Here is a 24623-nt window from a genome sequence, read left to right on the forward strand (position 1 = left end):
AGCTGTCGTTCTGGTTTTATTCATCTCCAGCAACCTACACAACTCTGTAAATAGCGTACATTCAAAGTTGCGACCTTGATCAGAGTGAATACTGCCTGGGACCCCAAAAAGGCTATCCAACGCATCATCAATACGTGGTAGGGGATACGCATCTTTTTTCATTACATCATTCAGTCGCCTGTAATCCACACAAAATCGAAGGGCCCCGTCTTTCTTACGAACGGGAACCACAGGCGCTTCCCACGGACTGCATGATGGCTGTATAATTCCGTATACCTGCATATCCTTGATATGCTCAGTCACTTCAGCTTGTAAATGAAGGGGAACACGGCGCGGAGGTAATTTAATAGGCTGTGCATCCCCCGTCTCGATCTGATGCGCTATTACTTGTGTCCTTGTAGCAGAATAATACAGCATCACGACACACACAGTCTCACTGTTAGCTATGTATTTGAACTATTATAGTATTTCGAAGGGCAAAAACATGAACTTTAACTATTGGCTTTACATCAAGTCAGCTGTCACTTTAGCGCGAGACACTTGGCATAGTGCATATACCATTAGCTCCTTAGCCTCAGCTAACTTGATCATATTTCACACGTATAGTGTGAGCAGTCAAGTCGCAACTCGATGTTCGGACCGTTTGGTGTGAGCACATAAATCCTGAGCTTTGGCTTTACATCGCATGCGATCTACTCATACAGTGTAAGTAGGTAAACTTGACGGCAATTGACGCCTCTTGCAGTTCAAACACACACAGGGCTGGGCAACCGCGTTCATCATTACGTTGTGCGTCAAGTTCAAGTGTTAGCCTACTCTTTTGGCGTAAATCGATGTGTAAGGCCGTCTGCCGGAAGCTAGTTATTTTAGTTGATAAAGTTTTAAATATGGATATATTTCTAACACGAACGCATCGCTTAACTTCAGAAGACCTTTATTAACCCCTGGAGACGCGTGGAGCACTTTAATCATGAATAGATGCGCTTTGATGGAGTTCCAAAGACATACACCCATTCACTGCCATTATAAAGCTTGGAAGAGCTAGGACATTTTTTAATATAACTCTGATTATATTCGTCTGAAAGAAGAATGTCATATACACCTAGGATGACTTCAGGGTGAGTAAATCTTGGGCTAATTTTCATTTTTTTGGGTGAACTATCCCTTTAACCTTATAACTAAGGGTTTTCTCAACTTAATGCCGAGTTCAGACTGCATGATTTTAGTCCCGATTTTGGCTCGCCGACAGGTTTTGAGAAATCGCCGACAAATGCCTGAAATCACAGGCAAATCGGTGTTCGTTCACGCGAGTGACAATCACACAGTGTGAATGAGCAAATGAGCGATCTGAGAGAATCACCGACGAGTCGCCGACGCCCGTGAGATATTTGGCATGCTAAATATCTGGACCTGTCGGCGATTCAAAATCCTGCTGTGTGAAAGTGTTCTGACTGAAAACTACATCGGCGATGACCGACAGCCAATGAGAGAGCAAGATACAGAGCAGCGGGGAGTTCGGGGAGGAGTTATAGGCCACAATATCAGTATTTTAATAGATATATTTACAATTATATCAAACAGAAACAAAGCACAAACATTTGCTTGACCAGCAGCAACAGCAGCACATTGCAAAATTATTTATTTACCCCCAACTCTCTTTGCAGAACACACAGTCCTTGCTCCCCTCGTCTTCCCAGCCATTTCCTCATACATAATATGTTTTTCTTTTTCTCCTTTTCGCTGCAAATCAGTGCACAGACAATTTGGATCGCAAGCTTCTTGCAGGCTATCATTTTTAATAACAATAACAATTTAATAACCGTTTTCAAATCCATTCAGCCGATCTCCGGGTCTGGCGGTACCACTTTTAGCATACAAACTTAGTCCCGGTCACGCTGGAAGTTACCGAGCTGGGGACTATTTTCAGGTGCTGCGTCATATCATTACGCCTGCTGGACTCATGGTACGGCAGCAAAGTTTCTTTACATTTTCCGTCGGTCTTAGTACACGATGTAACTACAGAAGATTCAAGTTTTAAATAGGAAAAATATCGAAACTCTTTGGTCATTTTTTTGAGAAAGATGCTAATGGTCCTGTCCGATTCAATGATCTATGCTAAGCTATGCTAAAAGTGGTACCGCCAGACCCGGAGTTCGGCTGAATGGATTTGAAAATGGTAAGACTCAACTGTTTAACTCTGGGGGAGTTGTAAAATGAGCCTATTTCCAAAAAAAGTGGAGTATTCCTTTAAGCTAAAAAAAACAAAAAACATAGCACAATAAAAAAAAATTTATAAAAAAATGCAGCAGAGTTTTCTATGGTTGGTTGCTCAGTCGACTTTCATGATTGGCCAAAATAGCTGCAGTTGCAGCCAATGTTTTTCTGTCCGTGCGGGTTCACAGAACCGATCATCAGAACAAACCACTTCAGGCAAATAAACTGTGATGAACCAAGATTTTAGCAGAACATCTGATCAGAAACCAATACTTTAATATATGTGACAACAGAAAATGTGATAAAACATGAGACATGCGTTTGCGTTAATGAGACACACAGAGCTGCATGATTAATCATTAAAAGATCGCTATGTTGAGTCAAACACCCCATCAATCTAATTCCTAAATTACAGGAAAATTCCAGTAATTAAACAAGTGAAGTCTTTATGAGCAAGTCATTAAATCATTCATTCAAGCAGATTAAAAAAAAGGAGAATTTGAATCAATCAAATATTTTTTAGACTGCAGCAACTAACATTTTGTCAGAACCTGTAGTAAACTACATGTTATTTAGTTTAGTTTTGTTTTGTTTGTGATTTCAATTATCAGAATTGTGCTGCTCATTGAGTAAACACAGTATCATATCATAATCTCATGTGATGAAAGGTGGGGGAGATAAACTCATTAATAATGTATAAATTCTTCTAAAAAAAAAATTGAATCAGTTAAAATTATTTCTGATAATTCTTATATTAGAATACAACTGTTTTTTGTTTTGTTTTTACTCCAATGTTTATATGCTAACAGAATTAAAACAAAAAGTTTGCACATTAGATTCCCTTTCCCTCAAAACTAAATACACCTTTAAATGTGTTTAATAATTGTTGATTTTTAAAGCACTAAACTGAGAGGTCACCATCTAAAACATTCTAGTTTTTTTTTTTACCTGAAGACAAATGTTTTTATAAGGTTTGTGTGTGAACTGTTAAATTCTGGATGCACCACATATGCAGATTCTTACACAATGTATCTTTAATTTAGCCAAAGTGACACAGGTAATTATCTCCAAGCAGAGATTCTGTTGAATGAAGAGCTTGTGCCACACACAAAATTCAAAAATGTTGTTCATTGACCTTTTTATTTGCCTGTCTTGATACTCAAGAAAAATTAGTTTGGAGGAAACATGACATATTGTATAATGTATAAAACATTTTAAACTTAATATGTCCACATTTTAATATAAGAAAAAAAAACACTTTTATATGTGTTTCAGACAGTGCTGAAGTGTGATGTATGAACTGTTTTATGAACTCGGGTTTTAATCACATCTGTCACTATTTACATTTTGATGATTTTTTAGTAGTCTATTATGGGGTTTTTTCCACCCTAAAAAAATACAGGTTTGCTGTTTAGACATAATATCACACTCTTTCAATAGTAGTAAATATTTCACAAAGAATTCAACTCTGAATTCCTCTGACATCTATTTTCCTATATAATCTACGCACTTTTGTGATTTTAGCGTGTGAGCAGGGCCTTTATTTTGGCATCATGACATCATAAGTGTGCGACCCGCTCGTACATCTGTTGTGGTACAGCTGAAGAAAGGTTTGTGTTTTAAAACATTTTAAGTATTTAAATCGATTAAAATAAATAAAACAAATGCTTTATCTAACATTAATGGACGTTATTTCTGTCAGTAAAGCGCATTCACACATGAGTAATAGAAAAGGTGCGTCTCATTTCTCTGCCAATGTCGTGAATCAGTTTATTGTAAACACGAATTCGGTCACTGGCGAGTGGTGATGGAGAAATGGAGCATATAATAATTCAGTGATTCGAATCACCGCGTAACGTACTGTCAAAATAGTATAAATGCAACGTGAACACAAACGTGTGATTGCAACTTTACCAAACGCAATGTTTTTAGGAAAGTGGTATATATCAAGTATTATATATATAATGTACATATCCATTACTAAACACTAAACATGAGGTGTCGGTTTAATTTGTTCATTTGTATTACTAATTTTGAGTGTTTTTTTTTTTTTTAAAGGCCATTAACTCTCACTCTGACTGGCTCTCTTACCAGTGCACTGAACCACATTTACAGTTATTTACATTTATGTATTTGGCAGATGCTTTTATCCAAAGCGACTTACATTGCATTTCAAGGTGCACATTTATATTCTTATTAGTTCTTGCTTTCCTTGGGAATTGAACCCATGACCTTGGCGTTGCAGACTGCTTGAGCTACAGGAAAGTGAACTACTGAACTAGGGAGCTGATTGAGACACACAGAGATTTAGTTTGGATTTATTTTTCTTTTTGTTAATTATTCTCATCTTAAACATGTCAAACTGTTCAAACACACAGAAACACTCCTGGTGAAGCAACTGAGATCTACGTGAAGATACTGAAGAACAAACAAAGATGGCGTTTGTTAAAGAGGAGAGTAAAGAAATGAAGATTGAAGAAGCGATCAGTGTGAAACAAGAAGATGCTGAGACACAAACAGGTTGGTTTTGTCTCAAAGCTTAACTCAGTCATTATTTGATCCTTATTAAAATGTCCAGGGGCCTCATTTATAAACGTTGCGTACGCACAAAAGAAGGCTTGCGCCGCTCTCTTCGCACTAATTGGTATAAAAAGCAAACTTGACGGGAAAATGTGCGGTCCTTCACGCAAACTCTGACCCAGGCGTACGCACAAAAACGGGTGAAATGAGAAATGGTGACACCGTCGGCAGATGGAAGAAACACGTGAAAGTGTGTGAAACTGTAGACCGTTGTGTAAAAGAAATGGCAATACTGCCTCTCATAAATAACATGAAGACTTCACAAAGCAAGTCTTACAATTAACAGCCTACACAAACACCCGTTTGATCGATCTGCAGTGTAAAACAAACAAAATCAAACAAAGATTACAACAGAAATGCAAATTAACACATATTTGCAAAAAGAAAAGTGAAATATGTTCTGCAATAATATTGGCATGTTATGCAATTCATCCTCATGACACATCTGTAGCTTTCCCCTTTCCCCCACCCGTGGCAGACACACTCTGGCGATGGAGCGCTAGACGCTTTTTTTGCATCGACTTTGATGTCCGACCATTTCTTTTTTATTTCGGCCACAGTCCGAGGTTGTGAGGCTGCAGCATTAACGGCGTCTTCAACCTTTTGCCACTCAAGTGCCTTTTTGGCATTAGTAATGCTCACACTGTGCCCTCCAAACAACATTTTACTCCTCTTTTCCACCTCGCCAACGATAGTTTCTACTTCACATTGAGTGAAGTTACGTTTCTTGGTTTTCCTCTCTGTGTTTGCCATGATTTCGCAATCGATGAATATTAACTTGTGGGCGTTTCACGGACTATTCATGGGCAACTATGGGCGTGACATGAAGCCGCAAAAGCGGCGCTACATTTAGAATTGATTGTGATTTATTAAGGGAAAACTGCGTAGGATGTGCGTGCGCACGGTGTTATAAATCCGAATATTTCTGTGCGTACGTACGCCACTTCTGACGCCAATCCTACGCAAAGTTTTATAAATGAGGCCCCAGCTCTACAGAAATGTAAGGATATTTTTTGAAAAAGGTCATATGTAACAAACCCAATATCTAATTCTGAACTGAAACAAGGAAAAACATTAATTTATATCACTTTTAATTATACAACCGTAACAAAATATGGACGTTACAGCAACTAAGGCCCTGTTCACACGAAGGGAAGACACAGATATTTCCCTGCGGTTTGGCCTCTCATTTACACGAAACCCCGTTTTTATCACAGAAAACAATTATTTCTAAAAACTCCGGCCAAAGTGGAGATTTCTGATAACGCCGGTTATGTGTTGCCGTGTCAACTGGGAGAAACAGGGTTTTAGGTTCTCAAACATCACATTATGCGCCAGAAAAAGCGTAACGTCTTGTGAGCGCCCTATGTTTACAGTTTGTTTGGCTACCGATCATCCTCGACGGCGTATTTATGCGGGTTGATGTAAATGACAACTTTTTTGAAAACGATGTTGTGTGCACGATGTTATTATTGAAAACGGAGAGGGGGAAATATTCGTTTCTCTAAATATCCGGCTATGTGTAAATGTGGCCTAAAATTCAGAGGGTCAAAACAAAACATTACACATGGAAGATAATATTCAGATCCTCATAAAACTCCGAGGGGCAGGGCTTGACGCTAACTTTTCAAGTTTACAAAAAAAAGGTTTTCCTTAATAAAGGGATAAAAGAAGACATTTATAAGCAAAATTATTTAATTCATTTGAATGTAGTATCAAGGCAATCAAGTGTTATGGACGTGACATTTGCAGTTGAAACTTGAAACAGGCTAAATTCTCAGAAAATGCATTTAATACCAATATATTGAAATGTCTGTTCATATATATCCATAATCCCTTAATAAAGTAGTCCAGACATTAGAAAAATATCAGTCTACACACGTTTTATATTTTGAAATGTATATTACGGACATTATGGACATGACAAAAAAATCTCTAAGTTTTAGGTGGCAACATATTTTTTTAGTAATTCTGTGAATTACACTGCACAAACCAAAAGTAATACTACCCATCGGATGAAGAATATCCACGGAACATAGAATATTAATTTTAGTTTATTTTTCCTGTTCACATTTATGAGGAAAAAACAGTGTTACGGACGTGACAGTTCTCCGTTACGGACGTGACCACTCTGAAAGCGGCACTAATAGACTGATTTAAAACTTTCACAGAGACCTCAAACAGGCATTTAAAACACCAAATATTAAGGATTGGCATTTCAAGTAAAAATAATATTCAATGATTATTCGAAAACCGCACCCCTTCCCCACATGCTTACCGGTAAGACGGCTTTCGCTTAAATTCTGCTCCGACATTAAATGTCTCTGTACTGTAGGCCAACTATACGTGTTGTAGCCATTAAAGAAGGCGCGTTTAGTTTCATATTTATTTAATATAATGTTATTTTTTAATTTCGTCTATGTTGATTATATGAAAAGTGAACAGCATGGAGTGGGTCAGACATGATTTTAACCACTTCATTAAGTTTTGTTTTGTAGAGAGCCTTTCTTTAAAGTGAATTTCGTTTTGTATAAATTGTATCTTAATTTTAATCAATGTTTCATAAACCAATTTTCTTATTGTTGTCATAAACAGGGGTGAAATTTTTTCAGTCTGGTTCTCATGAGAGCACCTGGAGATTTGGTTTGGTGCTCACACTGCACATAGTGTGACCCATGTGACCCACAAATATAACTATGTAAAAATGTAATAAATAATAGCATTATTGTACTTTATTTAGCTAGTTAAAAAAATAAATAATAATAAACAAAATAATAAAGAGTGTGATCATACTAGTATTAAATAAAAATACAACTATTTATTGTACACTTAAAAATATTTATTTTAATATTTTTTTATATGACTTTTCAACATTTTCAAACCTAAAATCAGCAAGCATTTAGCGTTTTCCAGGAAGTAAGTATATGCACTGCCTAGTGAACCATGGCATGGCAGATTTATTTTGCCTTGAAATCTTATATAGTCTATCTAAAACGGTGATTGTGCATTAACAGCTGTCAACCATGTCGGTACTCAAATGAGTGGTCTGAACATATTTACCTAGCGCATTTTTTATTTTGGTTACGCATGCGCACCACTTATGTGCACACCACTTGTGCACCCCTGGTTATAAAGTTGTTACCATTAGTGTAAGAAGGGTATGAGGTTAATAGAGGTCCACTCTCAATACACTCTTCATGGCCATTGAATAGATTCAGCAGCTGTTTGCAGCGGTATTTAAAATAAATGTATATCGGTAATGGAATTGAAACCAGTTTACCACCCAGCACTAGTTGTGACCTTTACATCTTCTATTAACCTCCATTGTGAGCATGGAGGGGAAATTGTTGCCTCTCCACTCTGCTCACATACTTTGGCCTGTACATATCTGTTCATATCTCAAAAAAAGGTGTTTTGGGGTTTCATGGCCCTTTAAGTTCTTATTTTTGCATCTTATTACACTTGAATGGTTTAATAGCACTTGAATGAATGAGAGTGTGATCATATACTGTACGCAGCCCAAGGATAACAGGAAAAAAACTGATGCTGCGTTAAAGAGGTCATGAACTGAGAAATACAATTTTCCTTGAGGTTTTGACATACAAGAGGTGATTATAAGAATATCCTAAAAGTTTTACAGGAAAATAATGCACAAAAGTTTGTTTCCAGAAGAAAATAGCGTTCTTGTATAATAGTGTCAATGCAATGCAAATTAAATGTTAAATTTAATGTCCCCAACTGAGTCTCTCAGAGTTAGTTATATTATTAAGAGCCATCGAGTCATCTCTACACAGGTGTAATCAACGTTTTTAGAGTTGCTCACTATCTCACTCTTTGCTGTAGATACAACTTGCTGTATATTTATGCCACTTTGGCATTATCGATCACTTGAATATACAGCAACAAGTTGTCGTGCTAAATTGCGTCTGCCTGCTGATCGCTGATTGGCTAAAAGTGTGTGCTCTTCTGAGACGTCAACACCAACGCCAGCTGACTCTGCATGGGCGTGTGTGTTTAGTAATGTCATGATGACTGATTTTATGGACTACATGCACACTTTAGTTTTGTTTATTGACCATTAGACTTTAAAATGTAGATGTTTGAAAACTGTGAACTGACCCCAAACCAGCCCAAATTTTGTCCACCCGACCAAATCCTTTTTTTTTCTTTTTTTTTGTCCACCTGCACAATCAAATTCAAAACCAGGAACCCGCCCAATCTGGCAACACTGCCAGTGAACGACTCATTCTGGAATATGCCTCTTTATGACGTAATAAAGTAGTGAAAGACCGCCTCTTTAGAGCACAGGGTCTGGAGCACTAATCACTGGACTAAAAATAACATTACCTTCTAAAGGATCCTAATGCTGCGAATGTGGTTGTTTATTTTAAACAATGTGACTGTCTCAGTTGAACATTATTTATTCGTATTCGGTACATTTCACTGGATTCTTTGGTAAATCAGTCTGCAAGTTTCTCTTAGTAGGGTATGAATAATCTGTTATTTAAATTGATTAAATTATATGGTAACACTTTACAATAAGGTTCCTTTATTAAACATTAGTTAATGTATTAACTAACATGAACTAACAATGAGCAATACATTCATTGCTGTTGAAAAATACTGTTTTTGTTAATCTTTGTTAATGTTAGTTAATAAAAATAAAGCTGTTCATTGTTTGTTCATGTTAGTTCACAGTGCATTAACTAATGTTAACAAGATTTTAATAAAGTATTAGTAAATGTTGAAATTAACATTAACAAAGATGAACAAATGCTGTATAAGTGCAGTTCATTATTAGTTAAAGCCACACCGTGGACTTTGTGACCTATACGAGTTATTTTAAATGATTCCTCAGGCCAATATACAGCGTTTGACACTATTAATGCTCCGAGCGGGGCTGCCCTCTTGAAATACCGCCTATGTAAGTTTGGAGAAGACGGACCGTCGTTGGCCAGGTCATGTGACCTGGAGAACGTATCGCTTTACGGCCATCACGTGACCATAGGCTCTGATATACTCATGGAGCAGACTTTTGCGACAGTGCTGCGGCGCTTGTGGCCTCTAGGGGCGCTAGACGTGAAAGTTACAGGTCTAGCGCCCCTAGCGCCCGCAAAAGTTCCGCGGTGTGGCTTTAATGTTAACTAATGTAGTTAACTAATGAACCTTATTGTAAAGTGTTACCAATTATATATAGAAAGCGATCAAAAAAAGCTCAGTTTAGAATAGCTGTAGCTTTCAATCAAACAGCGCAAGCTGGAACTGTCAGTCAAACAGCGCGTTTATCACTGACTGAGTGCTGGACTCACGCCAAAACTCCCATAATAATCAACGAATCTCTTATTAACATTGTGTTTGCACTGTTAGTAATTATGCAAGCATTCGTTGGTGCGCAGAAATCGAGTTGCAATGAGAGATCGCTGCATAAATGTCTATGGCTATGCTCATCACTGCAAACTTGATATCTTAATATGATGCCATAGATTTGCAAATATCCTGCAAAATTTGCCTAAAATGCCTAAAAAATGCTTACCAAAATTAAATTGCATGCTGTTTTTTTACCATTTGGAGTATATGCATGCTTTTGGTCTCTTTTGAAAGGGGACACTCAGAATCACTGTAACTCTTACTGGTATTGAGTAATAGAACTTTGAACACACTGAAAAAGGACCCCAAAAAAATCTGCCTACTTTTTTTTTTTTTTTTTTTTTTTGTAAACAGATGCCTGCAGATTCACTATCAATAATTGCTGACACATAGTAACTGAAGCATAAACACATTATATATATATATATATATATATATATATATATATATATATATATATATATATATATATATATATATTTTTTTTTTTTTTTTCAATTCTTGAAACTAGAGATGCACCGATTGATCGGCTGGTGACCGGAATTGGCCGATTTTCACGTGATCGGCCGTGACCGGCGACCGGCCGGTCAGTCTGACAAATGCCGATTTTATGCCGGTCAAATGCACTCGGGCGCCGCATGATTAACATCGCGCAACATCAGCATCACACGTGCACACGGTACACACATGTAGAAAACCTCGTGAATTACGTCTGTTGTGGCAAAAATTCATTAAACAATCATCAACTGTGTAAGAGACACTCTGAAATCAAATTGTCTTTTAAAAGTATTTATTCTTGCAAGAAGGCCCAGTTGCCACACAGAAGTCACCAGTACAGTCTGTGAAACAAGTGCGACCAGGAAGGGAGGGCAGAGGAGTCTTTATACTGCTTTCAAGGTCTTCTGCTTACAGGCCCTTATCTAAACAAGGGAAGGTTTCTCTGCTAGTGATCTAATCCTGCTGAGTTTATTCTAACAAACTCACAAGTTCTAAATTGGACGGCCTCTGACCCTAGGGGTTAGAGCCCCTTTTCAGTCTGCCTCCTCCTGACGTCACAACTGTTTCCCAGAGTTTAAAAACACACACTCTTGTGTAAGTAAGAGAAACAGAAAATCTGCCATTACAGTCCCCCCTTTTTATCATTCATTGATAATTGATTGAAATCAAACACATCAAACCATAATAAGGAAAAAAAATGAACCAAGTTTAAGTCTTATATCACACTTATACTTCTCATTTCTGATTTTCATATAACTGATCACTCTTCTTTAAACTTGTAGGAAGAAAACAAGATTAAAATAAGCTTAGGCTGTTTTTGTACGGATAGGCCCTTAATTTTATAGCAAGCAAATAAAGGTTTATTCTGAAACCGGGCTAGACGAATAAGCACTGTTATTGCATCCCCAACACTATAGATCGGACCCTCAGTCATCTCAGTATAAACAAGAAAAAGTGTAGATTATTTAGTAGGAAAACAACACATCAGTTCAACACATATCAATTCAACACCCCTTGTTGATTTCAGCAAACTATTACACAAAGAAAAGATAGATAAAAAATATCCCTCAATTCAAACCCTGTCCTTGTATGCCACCTCGTAACACGGATGGCTACTGTTTTCAACCCTCTTTACACATTATCATCGTCCTTAGAAAGAAAGAATTTAGAAAGTAAGAAAATATGAAAATGAAAAACACCCCCCAATTTACCACGTTACTGTAGCTTCCACTACTTCCACCATCTGCTTAATTTTGTTCATCCTTGGGATAGGCTGTGATTTTCACCAATTGAACAGACATTCCAGTACTCGTATTCCCTCATGAATAACAAAATCATCAGAATAACACATACAATCATAACTCCTATAGCCTACATTCAGCCCTTTCCATTAATCCACGCCCATCTACATATTTCCTAACCATATTTTGTTAACTTTTAATTCAATCGGGCAATGGTTTTACTTAGTAAGCTCTATTTAATACACTATTTAATAAAATCTAACCAGAAGAGTTTTATGATTTTATCCATTCTATCCAATGTGTTTGTTAAAAATTAACTCTGACTTTTTGCTTATTACCGTACTTCACATCATTGAATAGATTTTATACTTTTCCTGAAAACATTTGCACCAATCAAATCATTAGATCTATATCAATACTATGCCCTAGTTTGATTTAATCAAATAAAATCATCAACATAATCACAAAACAAATTATTCTGCTAAACTTAAACCATTAGTTGGTCCACATCTTCCTCCAGATGTGTTGACCATCTCGTTGCCCCATGGACGTTCCTCTCAATTCGCTCTTGTCCGTCTTGCGCCGGTCCAAGAATTTCACCTCTAGCGGTGCAATACGAATGCCCCCGGCCGTCCCTTCTGGTCTGACCTGTTGAATCAACAGCCTGAAACATATTGTCACCAGATAATTTTGCTCACTGAATAGCACTCAGGGTCCTTGTTTTCCCTGAAACACACTCAACCCACTTTGCTCATGTCAACAAAACAATATTTATACATTTGGAACAGAATTAGTTCTGTTCGACACAATCCATCCTGACATTCTGCAAAGGGAAAATTTTAAGTTACGCATTGCGCAGGTGTGCACCTTTCTGCCACAATAATAACCCAGGCCAGGATAGTTAGCCACATTCATCCATAGCAATCATTTTACTTGGCACAGTCTGCCCTGTATCAAAAGTCTGCATGCTCTGTAAAGAAAAACAACCGTCGAGGTTATTGTCAGATAGTAAAGTACATAGTTTCTTTTGTCTGCTGTGCTGCCGCGGCCTTCGCTGCCGAATCTGCCCTGGCGTTTCCTGTTGAAACAGTCCTTTTGACTGACACTTACAGACAGCAATTTTGTTAGGCATAAGAATGGCTTCTTGCAGGGCTTTTTCCCAATTAAACCCTGTGTCCTCCCAACATTTATTGTCCTGCTGCGATTGCATTCATCAAATTTAAACCCCTTGGTATGGCAATTGTTACCATCCCCCTTTTGATTGCATGATCCAACTCATGCATCAATTTAACATAATGATGTTTGGGTAAACAAAGTTTTCAACACTAACCCAAACGTTGTCCTTCAGCCAAATTTCCCCCAGACATCTTTCTCTGCCTCTGAAACAAAACATTACGTAAGCCACAATCTCATCTTCTTATCTAATAATTTGAAGGGCACTGGCCCTGAGTCTCACTGTTTTTCAGGCCTTTTATTTAGTCTCTTAAGTCAGTCATCTACAAACATTCTCCAATGTCAAAGTCATCAATTGTTTCTATCAGGTCAGGTCGTGGTGTACAGACTTGGTCAGTATCAGTCAAACAACATTCTCCTCCCTTTGTTCACAATAATCAACAGAGCTTGATGACCAAATTTCTTTAAACTTTGTAATTTGCCTTAACCCATCTGTAATGATAAAACTCTCGTTCCAGAGGTTAATGACACAATATACACACTATTCAGATGGAATAGCTGCTCTAAACTAACACATACCAAACATGAATTAACTCTCACAAAACATACAATACTGTCACCATCAAACACACACATACCTGTACATGCATACCTGACTATGAACCGCTCATATTCTCATATTCATATCTTTGATTTTAACTCTAAACATATTTGAATTTTAAATAAGATTTTGAACTTCTCATTTTCCTGTAGCTTTTATCTAATTTTACATGGTCTCTTTACCAGTTTCAAAGCACGTTTGTTCATTATTCATTCTCTTAGAAAAATCAGCTGGGTTGTTTTGATTCATTATCATTATTTTGCTTCAGCTTGCTTTAACAGGCTGATAACAGAAACAGTCCTCCACTCTCTCACAAATTATCTTTTCAACAGCCCTCTAAGACTGTAGCTAAATGAATCATAGTCTAGAACCTTAATAGTTCACAAATGTTAAAATACAAATTTTTACTCAAATTAGTACCATTACAACAATCTAAAATACATCATGCTATGAGCATTTCTAAGGTTATCTTTAGTTTAAATACAATTCACCTAACCTTTGTTATCCAGAAATTTCTCTTGACTCATCACAAGCTGTCTTCATCTTTAGCCACCACCATGTCTAGCGACCTTCAGGAGTTAAAACTATCTTACATATATATTATTTCAATATCAACATTTCTATAATTTTCCTTTTTTCGTTGCCCATAAGACAACCATCATCATGTTCCTGACATAAATTAAGTTTTGTTACTGTCTCCACAACAAATAATGACAATCACCTCGCGGTCTCAGCTGGCTCTTGAAAGCCCATTCCCGTTAGCTCTTAATCTATAATTATCTTCTCTTCAGGGTGTTGTCCCCTGGCATTGTTGCAGACACTTGTCATAATGAAAAACAAGCCATACAATAAATGCGGTTTCTGGTGAGTGGTATATAGAGGAACTCACATTTTCTGGGTCAGACTGCCGTAACTCCTTACAGCCCATCTCCCCTCTCAGTGATCTGCTGATGCTGCTGGCCTCACAGTCACCTGCTCAACTCTAATACCTTTCTCACATAAAAACACCTCCCTTCAGGAGATGGCCAGTGTCGGCGTGACCCCCTGCCTTAGGTTGACCTCTGGCCAAAGGTTCTTACCCGTCCTTGAGTAGCCACTTCGTGCACACTGGTAACCGCTCTTTCCCACCACGAAATCAGTTTTCCCCAACAGACTCAGTTGTTTTCTGGAGCTTAGGAAAGGCACATTCAAGAGTCACCAGAGCACTCGGACTGCCTAATAGTGTTAACACAGGGAGACAGGTTAATAACAACAGTATTTAATCACTTAAATGTTTTAAACATCTTCAAATCAGCAAAATCACAATACTGAGCTTACACTCAGTAAATTTAGTTATCACAACGTCCATTCAGTGTACTGTTACATCTGTAGCCGGAGCCATCAGTCCTGTTTCATGGTGGAGGCTAAAATCAGACAAAGAAGTTACTGGTCCTAAACTAGTCAAAAATGTCACTTCTATCGTTTAAGACTTCTTTAAAGTCATTCAGTTTACTTCTTAAAACATTTACAAATTTCCCTTTAAATGTATGAAATCTGAACTGCCTTGTAGCATGATTTCTTTTAACACCCATGTCTATGGGTTTCAACTAAAACAATGTGCTTCACTATAAATAGCTTATTATCACTTATGACACATAACAGCTTTTAGCTGACATTGAATGAGAGAGAGACTCTGAGGCATTTAGGACTGGTACACTTATCTCTCATAAACGTCTAAAATCAAACTTTATTTACCATCTTTTAACTCTAGCCCAGCAGTAAGGCATCTTTGCCAGAATTTACACTTGTATTTTCAAACAACCATATTTTATATTTGTCTTTTGCCCACATCAGGGAATTTAGACATTACATTACAAATTTCCACTCAGATTGTGTCTCTGTCGCACTGGCTGTTTCAGCCACAGCACACACCAGATTCAGATAAGCAAACTGTTTCAGCAAATCACAAGCTTATCTTTTGAAACCAAAACATCAGCTCCTCGTTCTTTCATGGTCAACACCATTTCTCCACGTTCAAAACACTAACAATCTGTTTTTTAATCAGATGCCTTTCTACACATTTTACATTTAGCAACTGTTAATCCTGTAACACTACTTCTGCTTATTTTATCTTAAAGAAAGAATAATAATTATTCTAGTTCTTTATAACGTTTCACATTTCATCTCAATTTTAGTTGTCAGGCTCTCAATTACCATAATTTAATACCTGACTTCAGTGTTTTCTCTTGGAGTTTATCAATCTTCTTTTAGGATTCACACTAACTTTTGAGGCTGCCCTCTCTGCTTGTGATACATTTTATTACAAATTGTGATAAAACTCATTAGATTTGTCTCTCTATATCATCTAAAACCTTATCAAAGCGTTTCATTCAAAACACAATCATCCTTTTAGTTACCGGTACATTTAAAATATTTTGCAACTCATTTGTTGGAGTCATTAATTTTACATCAACCTGTTTTCATCAATTCACTAGCTCTTTCCTTCAAAAGGATTCCCTTAAGACTTAAATCTTTCACTTTCTTCAGCACTGCGTTCACATTCTTAGTTCTTTCTCAGACGAAAACTTTAACATCGTCATTTAAATACTGTTCTACTTTCAAAAACCCACATTAATACACGTCACTTTCACGTTATCACTTTCTTTTCTGAGTGTCCATTTACACTTACGGACTAAATGGCCCTGCTGACCACAATTAAAACACTCTCTTTGCCTATAGTTTGATCATTGAGCTTGCAAACGGCTCCAACTTACTGCACACCCTTGAAGCAGTGTGTCCCCATCAGGAATGTAAACAGAGCCACTGATAAGCAGTTCTCTGTATTCTTTTACAGTCCACCAGTGGCGGATTCAATCACATAGCCAAATCATAATCTTCATCATTATTATTGGCAGCACATTAATTTCCATAAGTTGCAAAGAAAATCACTCAACATATTCTAAAGGGTTTTCACTAAACATTTCCTTTCTAAACTTCACATTTCTTTGAAGTCAAAGCTTCAGAGCACAGCTGCTTACAGCGTTTGCTCTCTTCTGTCTCACTGTTTGGTTCAGGACTCTTCATAAAGTATAAAATTTGTACTAAATGCCATCAATTTCATTAGCACTGGTTGGAAACAGTATTCCTCTATCAAATGGTTAGTCTGCAGATTCAACTTAATGTTATCATTATTTTCTCAGTCCCACTTATCTCTGCTGTTTCACATGATCTCTTTTTTTTTTTTTTTTTGCTTTTCATTCAAACCAACATTCAACCGTTGCTTCACAGTTTTTTACACATGTTTTACACAGGCACAACTTTTCTATGTCTAACATGCCCTTTTCCCCATAGTTTTCTTCATTGCACAGTACACTGGTGTGCAATATTTACTGTTGGATGTTCCCATAATGGCTGCCTTTTTCCTGTCACTATTGCCCGTGGATTTTAATCTTTTATTAGCGCGCACTAACTGACTGTTCACCCAAGCTCAGAAGGTTGAAAATTAATTTCCGCTTACTCTCAATGTCTTTGTCTGGATGTTACTCTGTTTTGGCCTGGAAATCTCTTTATTTCCTGCCCTTTTTAAAAACTTTGTTCCAGTGATCAATTATTTCAGCTCCTTGAATTAATTTCCTAACAACGAGTACTCGGCTTCGGTCCGGACAATATCTTGACCCCTGAGATCTCAATTTCCGTGCCCTTTTTAAAAGCCGCTCTTCCCCGTACCACAGCTCTAGTTTCAGTTCCCAAATACAGCCATCATGGTTCACCCATACATTTTCTTAAAATCCCCAAAAGAAAATAAATTTAGCTGTCTCTTACCAGAGATTTTCTGTTGCCACTCGGATTCGTTTTCTTAATTCCAGTGGTTGCTTCCTCCAGACCCCGGCGGAACGGCCCCTCGTCCCTCAAAACTGTTCGGGGTAGGGCTGTGACTCTGAGTCCAGGAGGCCAATTCACCGTCCGCTCTCGGGTCTGAAGGGCACATCCAAGGAATCCCACTGTTCTGACACCAATTGTTGTGGCAAAAATTCATTAAACAATCATCAACTGTGTAAGAGACACTCTGAAATCAAATTGTCTTTTAAAAGTATTTATTCTTGCAAGAAGGCCCAGTTGCCACACAGAAGTCACCAGTACAGTCTGTGAAACAAGTGCGACCAGGAAGGGAGGGCAGAGGAGTCTTTATACTGCTTTCAAGGTCTTCTGCTTACAGGCCCTTATCTAAACAAGGGAAGGTTTCTCTGCTAGTGATCTAATCCTGCTGAGTTTATTCTAACAAACTCACAAGTTCTAAATTGGACGGCCTCTGACCCTAGGGGTTAGAGCCCCTTTTCAGTCTGCCTCCTCCTGACGTCACAACTGTTTCCCAGAGTTTAAAAACACACACTCTTGTGTAAGTAAGAGAAACAGAAAATCTGCCATTACACGTCCGTTCAGACCGCAAGCGCGTATTTTTTTTCTGCGTGCATGTTAATCAATGAGTGCATTCACAACGGGAGCAGGAGCAGCGCGTGAGCGTCAAGCAGGAGCGTCGCGAGCAGTGAAGCGCGTGTTTCGGCGCCGAGTCCATTTGCTGCACTGCTCACGCTCAATTAAAGGGAAAGCACACTTTTGATGGACAAAATAGCCTAAATAGGGTTTCACCAAAAAAGTGCCCAAAATGCACAGACTTTGCCTGTTTTAACAAGAACTAGAGTAGGCTATGTCAGAAAAGAAAACGAAGACTAATATTTATAGAAAATGTACCCATTTAAACTTGTTTTATTATTCAGTTTGTACAAGTGATTGCTGTGTGTGTGTGCTTTGAGAAATATCTTTATACTGCAAGGCTATATTATTTTATTTTTTATTTATATATTATTTTATTGCCATTCCCTGTTTTCATACAGACGTTTAGTTTGTTAAATACATATATAAAAAAATATTGGATATTGAATGTGAAAAGGAAATGGTTCTTCCATAACACTGCACTTTAGATGTGTGTGAACTATGCAAATTGTAAAATGTTCTATTACAGAAAAGATATAAAATAAATATTTGTGTGTGCTGTAAAGTGGTTAGAAAAAATGAAATCGGAATCGGCTAAAATCGGTATCGGCAGGTCAAACTTAATGAAAAATCGGAAATCGGAATCGGCCCAGAAAATTGTAATCGGTGCATCTCTACTTGAAACCAAACTTTCTATAAGAAAAGAGACAAAACAAGTGCTATGGTACTAAAACACTTTAATATTAGAACTCACACTATATATGGGAATATATACGATATATATATATATATTTGGGGTAAAAATTTTTTTCTAAATTCTTTGATGAATAGAAAGTTCAGAAGAACAGCATTTATTTCAAATAGAATATTTTCTATTTAAAATATTATAAATGTCTTTACTGTAACTTTTGATCAGTTTAACTCATCCTTGACGAATAAAAGTATTGATTTATTTTATTTATTTCCCCCCAAAATAAAATGAAAATTCTTACTGACCCCAAACTTTTGAACGGTAGTGTTTAATGTTAAAAAAGCTTTCAGATTTCAGATAAATGCTGTTCTTTTGAACTTTCTATTCATCAAAGAATTTTGAAAAAAAAAAATTTGTGCACAACTGTTTTCAACATTGATAATAATAATGAATGTTTCTTGAGTATCAAATCATCATATTAGAATGATTTCTGAAGGATCATGTGACACTGAAGACTGGAGTAATGATGCTGAAAATTCAGCTTTGATCACAGGAATAAATTACATTTTACTGTATATTCACATAGAAAACAGCTGTTTTAAATTGGAATAATATTTCACAATATTACTGTTTTGGTTTGTATTTTTAATCAAATAAATGCAGCCTTGGTGAGCAAAACATACTTTTTTTTAAAAACATTAAAAATCTTACTGACCCTAAACTTTTGAACGGTAGTGTATATATATTAGCAATTTCACACTACTTGTAGCCGTGCAATATGGCTGTATATCAGCATGGCTGTGATTCGGCCGTAGATAATCACAGTGTGTTTATATACAGCCATGTCGCACGGCTACGAGTGTAATATTGCATTTATACAACAGTTACTCAAAAAAGTACTTCCTTAAATTTGACAGTTTAACAGTTGAGCCCAAGCCTCCGTTACTACTTCTAAAACATCATTTTTGAACTCAGTAACAAAGGAACGTTGAGTCTCTTCATTGAAGCTTATTGTATTATGTAGATTAGAGTAGGGCTGAACGATTAATTGCATTTGCGATATCGCAATGTGATTAAACACAATTTTTTAACGTAAAGGCTGTGATTACACCCTGGTCACGTGACATGCGGGAGTAAACAGTCTGCAGAGGAAACATCAACTGGGCATGCTACGCATATAGGCCTGGCATACAGGAAAAAACTGTTTATGTTAAATCTATCTAATATTGTGTTTGTCATACAATACAATAGGGAAAAGATTATCTTTTTCCAACTATTCTGTATTCTGAGCATAGTTTTTCACCACAGATGCGCTTGCAGACGCTGCGTGTGTTTTAGAAACACCTGTTTTCTGCTTACTTCCAACAGACCACTCAAACCTCCGTAAAATAATATTTAATAAAGTTTGGAAAGGCTGAAGTGAATTAGTGACATTCGCGCTCTTCATTGCACAGGATATGCGTTGTGAGAAATGCCTGCTTTGCTTGATGTTATGCTTGCAATGCACATTCTCGCCCGCCGGTATTTTCCTTACAAATGCTCTATGAAAGCATCATTTATGTTGAAAAGAAGGTTCTCTGCGCTTCTGTAATCCACAAACAATCCGGTGCAACCAGGGCAGGACAAAACAAACCAAACAAAAGGAATCGCCGGTGCAGCACAGATGTCTACTAATTAAAATATTTATTTAAGGTGCATAACAATGAATGACTAACGTTTCGATGTAAAGTTACATCTTCATAAGAGTCCTTGGAGAGAATGAGCAATGAAGCCATTAATAAGGATCATCAACAGGTGTGATTAAGGGGGCGTTGGCCACCCAAAAATACACCCCTCATTTATGTTGTTTGGATTGCAGTGGGCTTATGTATTATAATATGAAACTCACTGACAGAAGGCTGCTTTAAAATTTCAAATGCTGATGCGCGCTTTGTGAAGAGCGCTCGCTCATGCGGCTGTGCGTGACTCTGTATAAGTGGTTAAATGTACTTCCATCTCAAAATGCTTTCATGACGCGAAATTAATGTAAACACAGTCAGTTATGTCTTGAGGGCTTAAACAAACAGGACAAACCACATCTTATATTTCAAAAGAGAATTGTGCATTAGTGTGGATGCCGCTTATGCGTTATTGGCAGCGTCACCCTCTGGTTACATGAACGCGTCACCACCGCATCAGCACCGAAAACATGGAGATTTTATTTTAGAGAATAATCGCACAACCTATTCGAAATTCTATAATTAAATAAACTAATTGAATATTCAAAAATCTTGACTCATCCCTGCATGGAATCTCTTGTTTCTTTTCCCAAATCTTGGTTTGCTTTTAATTAGGCCTATTATATTCGTATTCTTTACTGTGGTAAAGTAGAAAAAACGCTGTAGGACAGATAGCCTACATTTTTACTTGTACATCAAATTCTTTTTAACACAGTTTGTGCTTGTAATTAGACATGGTAGACCTAATTGGTAAGGCGCGTCAAGTTAATTTGTAAAGCACGGGTGATTTCAGTTTCGCTTTCTCTGGCAGCGCAATATCAAACATAGCCTAAATGCCTTGCCCTTGTGGAAGATAAAATTTGCTCTTCATACCTTTTACAACAAGTAGAAAACATGAAGATATCAGAAAAGAGATCAATGGTCTTTCCTGCTCATGTCCCACATCCCTCTCAAAGCGCAGAGTATCACGCATCTTTGTGTGGAAGTATTAAACAAAAGTTTTTTTTTTTCTTTTAAATAGATTTAACTTTATTATATTATTTAAGTTTCCAATATTAACTGATATTTATTTCAATACTTTACAGGCTTTAGTGTGTTGTTTCTTTGACAGAATTGCTCAAATAAACACTTTTTTGCTCAAAACAACCCCACAACCACTGCAGGTAGTTGGTCCATTACCACCGCGGTGGTAAAAAACTCCCACCGTCACAGCCCTATAACCCAAAAGTAAAACGGATAATTTTATAATTAAATATTGCAATACTTTGTGCTACTGTATCGATATAATTGCGTGCGCAAAATATCGCGATACTGAACAGAATTGATTTTTCCCCCCACCACTATGCTAGGCAGACATCTTCAATCGGATACCTGCCATAAGCTATGTGCCTCAACACCAGGCGTGCGCTCGGCCAATTCCTTCAGCTTTGAGATTGGAAGGTGTGGCTGAGATGGGGAGATGGACAGGGTGAGATGGGTGTGTCAGCTAGTCCTGCAGGGCTATAGAAAGAGAGAAATAAAGAAAGAGAGATCAGTATATTGGCTACCTTCTTCATGAGCACCAAATATTAGTAAATAGCAAAATATGAACACAGTATATAATACCTTTCACTGCTTAGAGATTGGAAGGTGTGGCTGAGATGGGGAGGGTGAAATGGGTGTGCCAGCTAGTCCTGCAGGGCTAGAGAGAGAGATATGAGTATATTGGCTTCCATCTTCATGAGAACCAAATATAATTAAATGGCAAAATATGGACGCAGTATGTAACACCTTTCAAGCGTAAAGGTCTCCAGCAGCTGCCCACACCACCATCTCCTGATAGAGAGCATGTCCACCTGAAAAGTAAAGTTATGCTTTAAATGTCTTCACAGCCTGACGTCGACACCGCACGTCTTCACAAATCCATGTTACAGTAATGTTTTCTCATTGATGGGAACTATGGCAGTGTACATTTTTACAGATTTTAGCCATCTCCTCCATTAAGTACAGTACCTGCAGACAAAGTTAGGTGTATGGCCTATTGGTGCATGTTAACTGTAGCCTCCAGATAGGACTAAATTATTAAAAGCCTTATATTTCACGCTACACATCTGATTGAGATTTGAACGAACACACCTCACAGAAATCATATGGATTTTGGAGGGTAGCATACATTGCGTACTGAAATGAACATACAAATATGTTAGTTGTTCTGCAAACTAGTCATCACACCCGTTTCACACATACTCCATTTGCAGTGCGTATGCAGTGCGTATTTTTTTCCGTACCCATGTTAACAGGTTAGAGCTTTCACACTGCGTGTGGATCCGGCGATCCGTTCCAGGAGCTGTGCTGCACACGCTGAATTAAAATGACAGCGCATGTTTCGTGGTCAAAATGATTGACCTGAAAATGTAGTAATCTCACCATAAATGTATTTAATTATATACTACTTTTTTTCACAGTCATCTTTTTACTTTAAGACCGGGGTAAGCAAGGAAAACTTCAATTTACCTCAACAAGGCGACATAATGAACAACACTTGTCTCATTCGTGGAGGTGGAAAAACAAGTTCTTTGTGACATGCAAGATTTATTGTATTAAAATTTAAATGCAAAAGAAAAGGCATGAGTCGACTGTTTTTTGTCAATTTTAAGTTTTAATTTAAAATGTTTGCGATTTTAATATAAGTAAGTTACATGGTTAAATATTTGACCACTTGCTTGAGCAACTTAATATAAGTAGAAGTAATGCATGGAGTAATAGGCCTACGTTGTTTAAATTGTTTTTAAATGTGCATACGTCCATTAACCCTCTGGGGTCTGAGGTGTTTTTGGGGTCCTTGAGATGTTCAGACATGCCCTGACATTTGTGCTTTTTTCAGTTGCTTATAAACATATCAATGGCAAAGGTGTAATTACACTCTATTTAGCACAAACAGGACTACCATAATATGTGAGCCACATGTATGTACATGTTTTCATTTTTGAGAGAATAATGTTTATGCATGGTTATTGAAAAAACTAAAAATGAAAGTTTCATTTTTAGTAAGGCCACAAAACACATACTAAATATGTGTCAATAAGACTGTCGTCGCCTAGAGTTTTTTCTTCAAAATGATGTGAAAATCATCCTGCCTAATCATTCACATAAAACGATACATTGATTTAAGTTTTGTGAAACACTTTTAGTTTGGAAAGCCAATATGTGGATGGGGGCGTAAACGCTCCAACAGCATCATGCATATTTAGTAGTTCACACCTGATGAGACAATGTCCCTGCATACTTAATGAGCCATTCATTCAGGTGTGTCACCTATAGCCACAAGAAAGAATACAAGAGCAATATATATATATGTATATATATATATATATATATATATATATATATATATATATATAAATATATAAATTATTTAACTTAAAAATATACTCAGTATAGCAATAGAGTTTGCTAAAAGCTGTTCATTCAATACAGCAGTATTTGAAAATCGATAATATTTTGTAAAATTACATTTATATTTGCATTTATGTCAAAACCTAGACACTTTTAAACATCAAAATGACATTTATTAATATGTATTCGTGTCAAAATGACATATAAACAGATTTTCCTATTCAATTTTGCATGGAAACGCTTCCAAGCGTTGCGTGTCGCGCGAAAAATAGGCGTCGGTTCTATTTCTAGCATGCACGCGTTTTCCGCGCGTCTCACGCAGGCAGTAAACTGTTAACATGGGAGCCGAAATAAAAACGGACACGCCACGCAGCTGAGACGCTTACGCTACGCATCCAGTGTGTCACCGGCCTTATCCAGCTGATGTGGGCGTTTCACAGGTTTGTATGGATCGCCTCACATTTGCGTTTGTATAGCGCGCTCTCTGTGGGCGCTAATGAGTCACATTAAAAATAATTAGCTGAGATGAGAACGACTGACATCTCTCTCTTTACATACATATTACATAAACTGTGAATATTTGTTTTTTATAAAAATTACTTCATTTAAAAGAAGAGCTTCATGCCTGTGTGTCTGTATGCCTGTTTTACTGAGTATTCGCTGAGTTACAGTTCGTTTTCGGACGCGTTTCAGAA

At 37.2% G+C, this 24623-nt stretch overlaps 1 protein-coding gene across 3 annotated transcripts in view; it reads left to right on the plus strand.

The window, feature by feature from the left end:
* Positions 1–3766: 3766 nt before the first annotated feature.
* The window catches only part of LOC311081283 (uncharacterized protein), a 38486-nt gene continuing 17629 nt past the window's right edge, over positions 3767–24623 (plus strand). For all 3 annotated transcript variants that reach the window (XR_014605848.1, XR_014605849.1, XM_084111752.1), the window contains exons 1-2: positions 3767–3824; positions 4593–4734. Coding sequence is in view for 1 of the 3 variants with exons in the window: in XM_084111752.1 (XP_083967878.1) it covers positions 4650–4734 (85 nt within the window). In the remaining 2 variants the exon portion in view is untranslated. The remainder of the gene's footprint in view (positions 3825–4592; positions 4735–24623) is intronic.

The sequence above is a fragment of the Abramis brama genome (genome assembly GCF_963993115.1).
Source record: "Abramis brama genome assembly, chromosome: 4".
Classification (NCBI taxonomy): Eukaryota; Metazoa; Chordata; class Actinopteri; order Cypriniformes; family Leuciscidae; genus Abramis; species Abramis brama.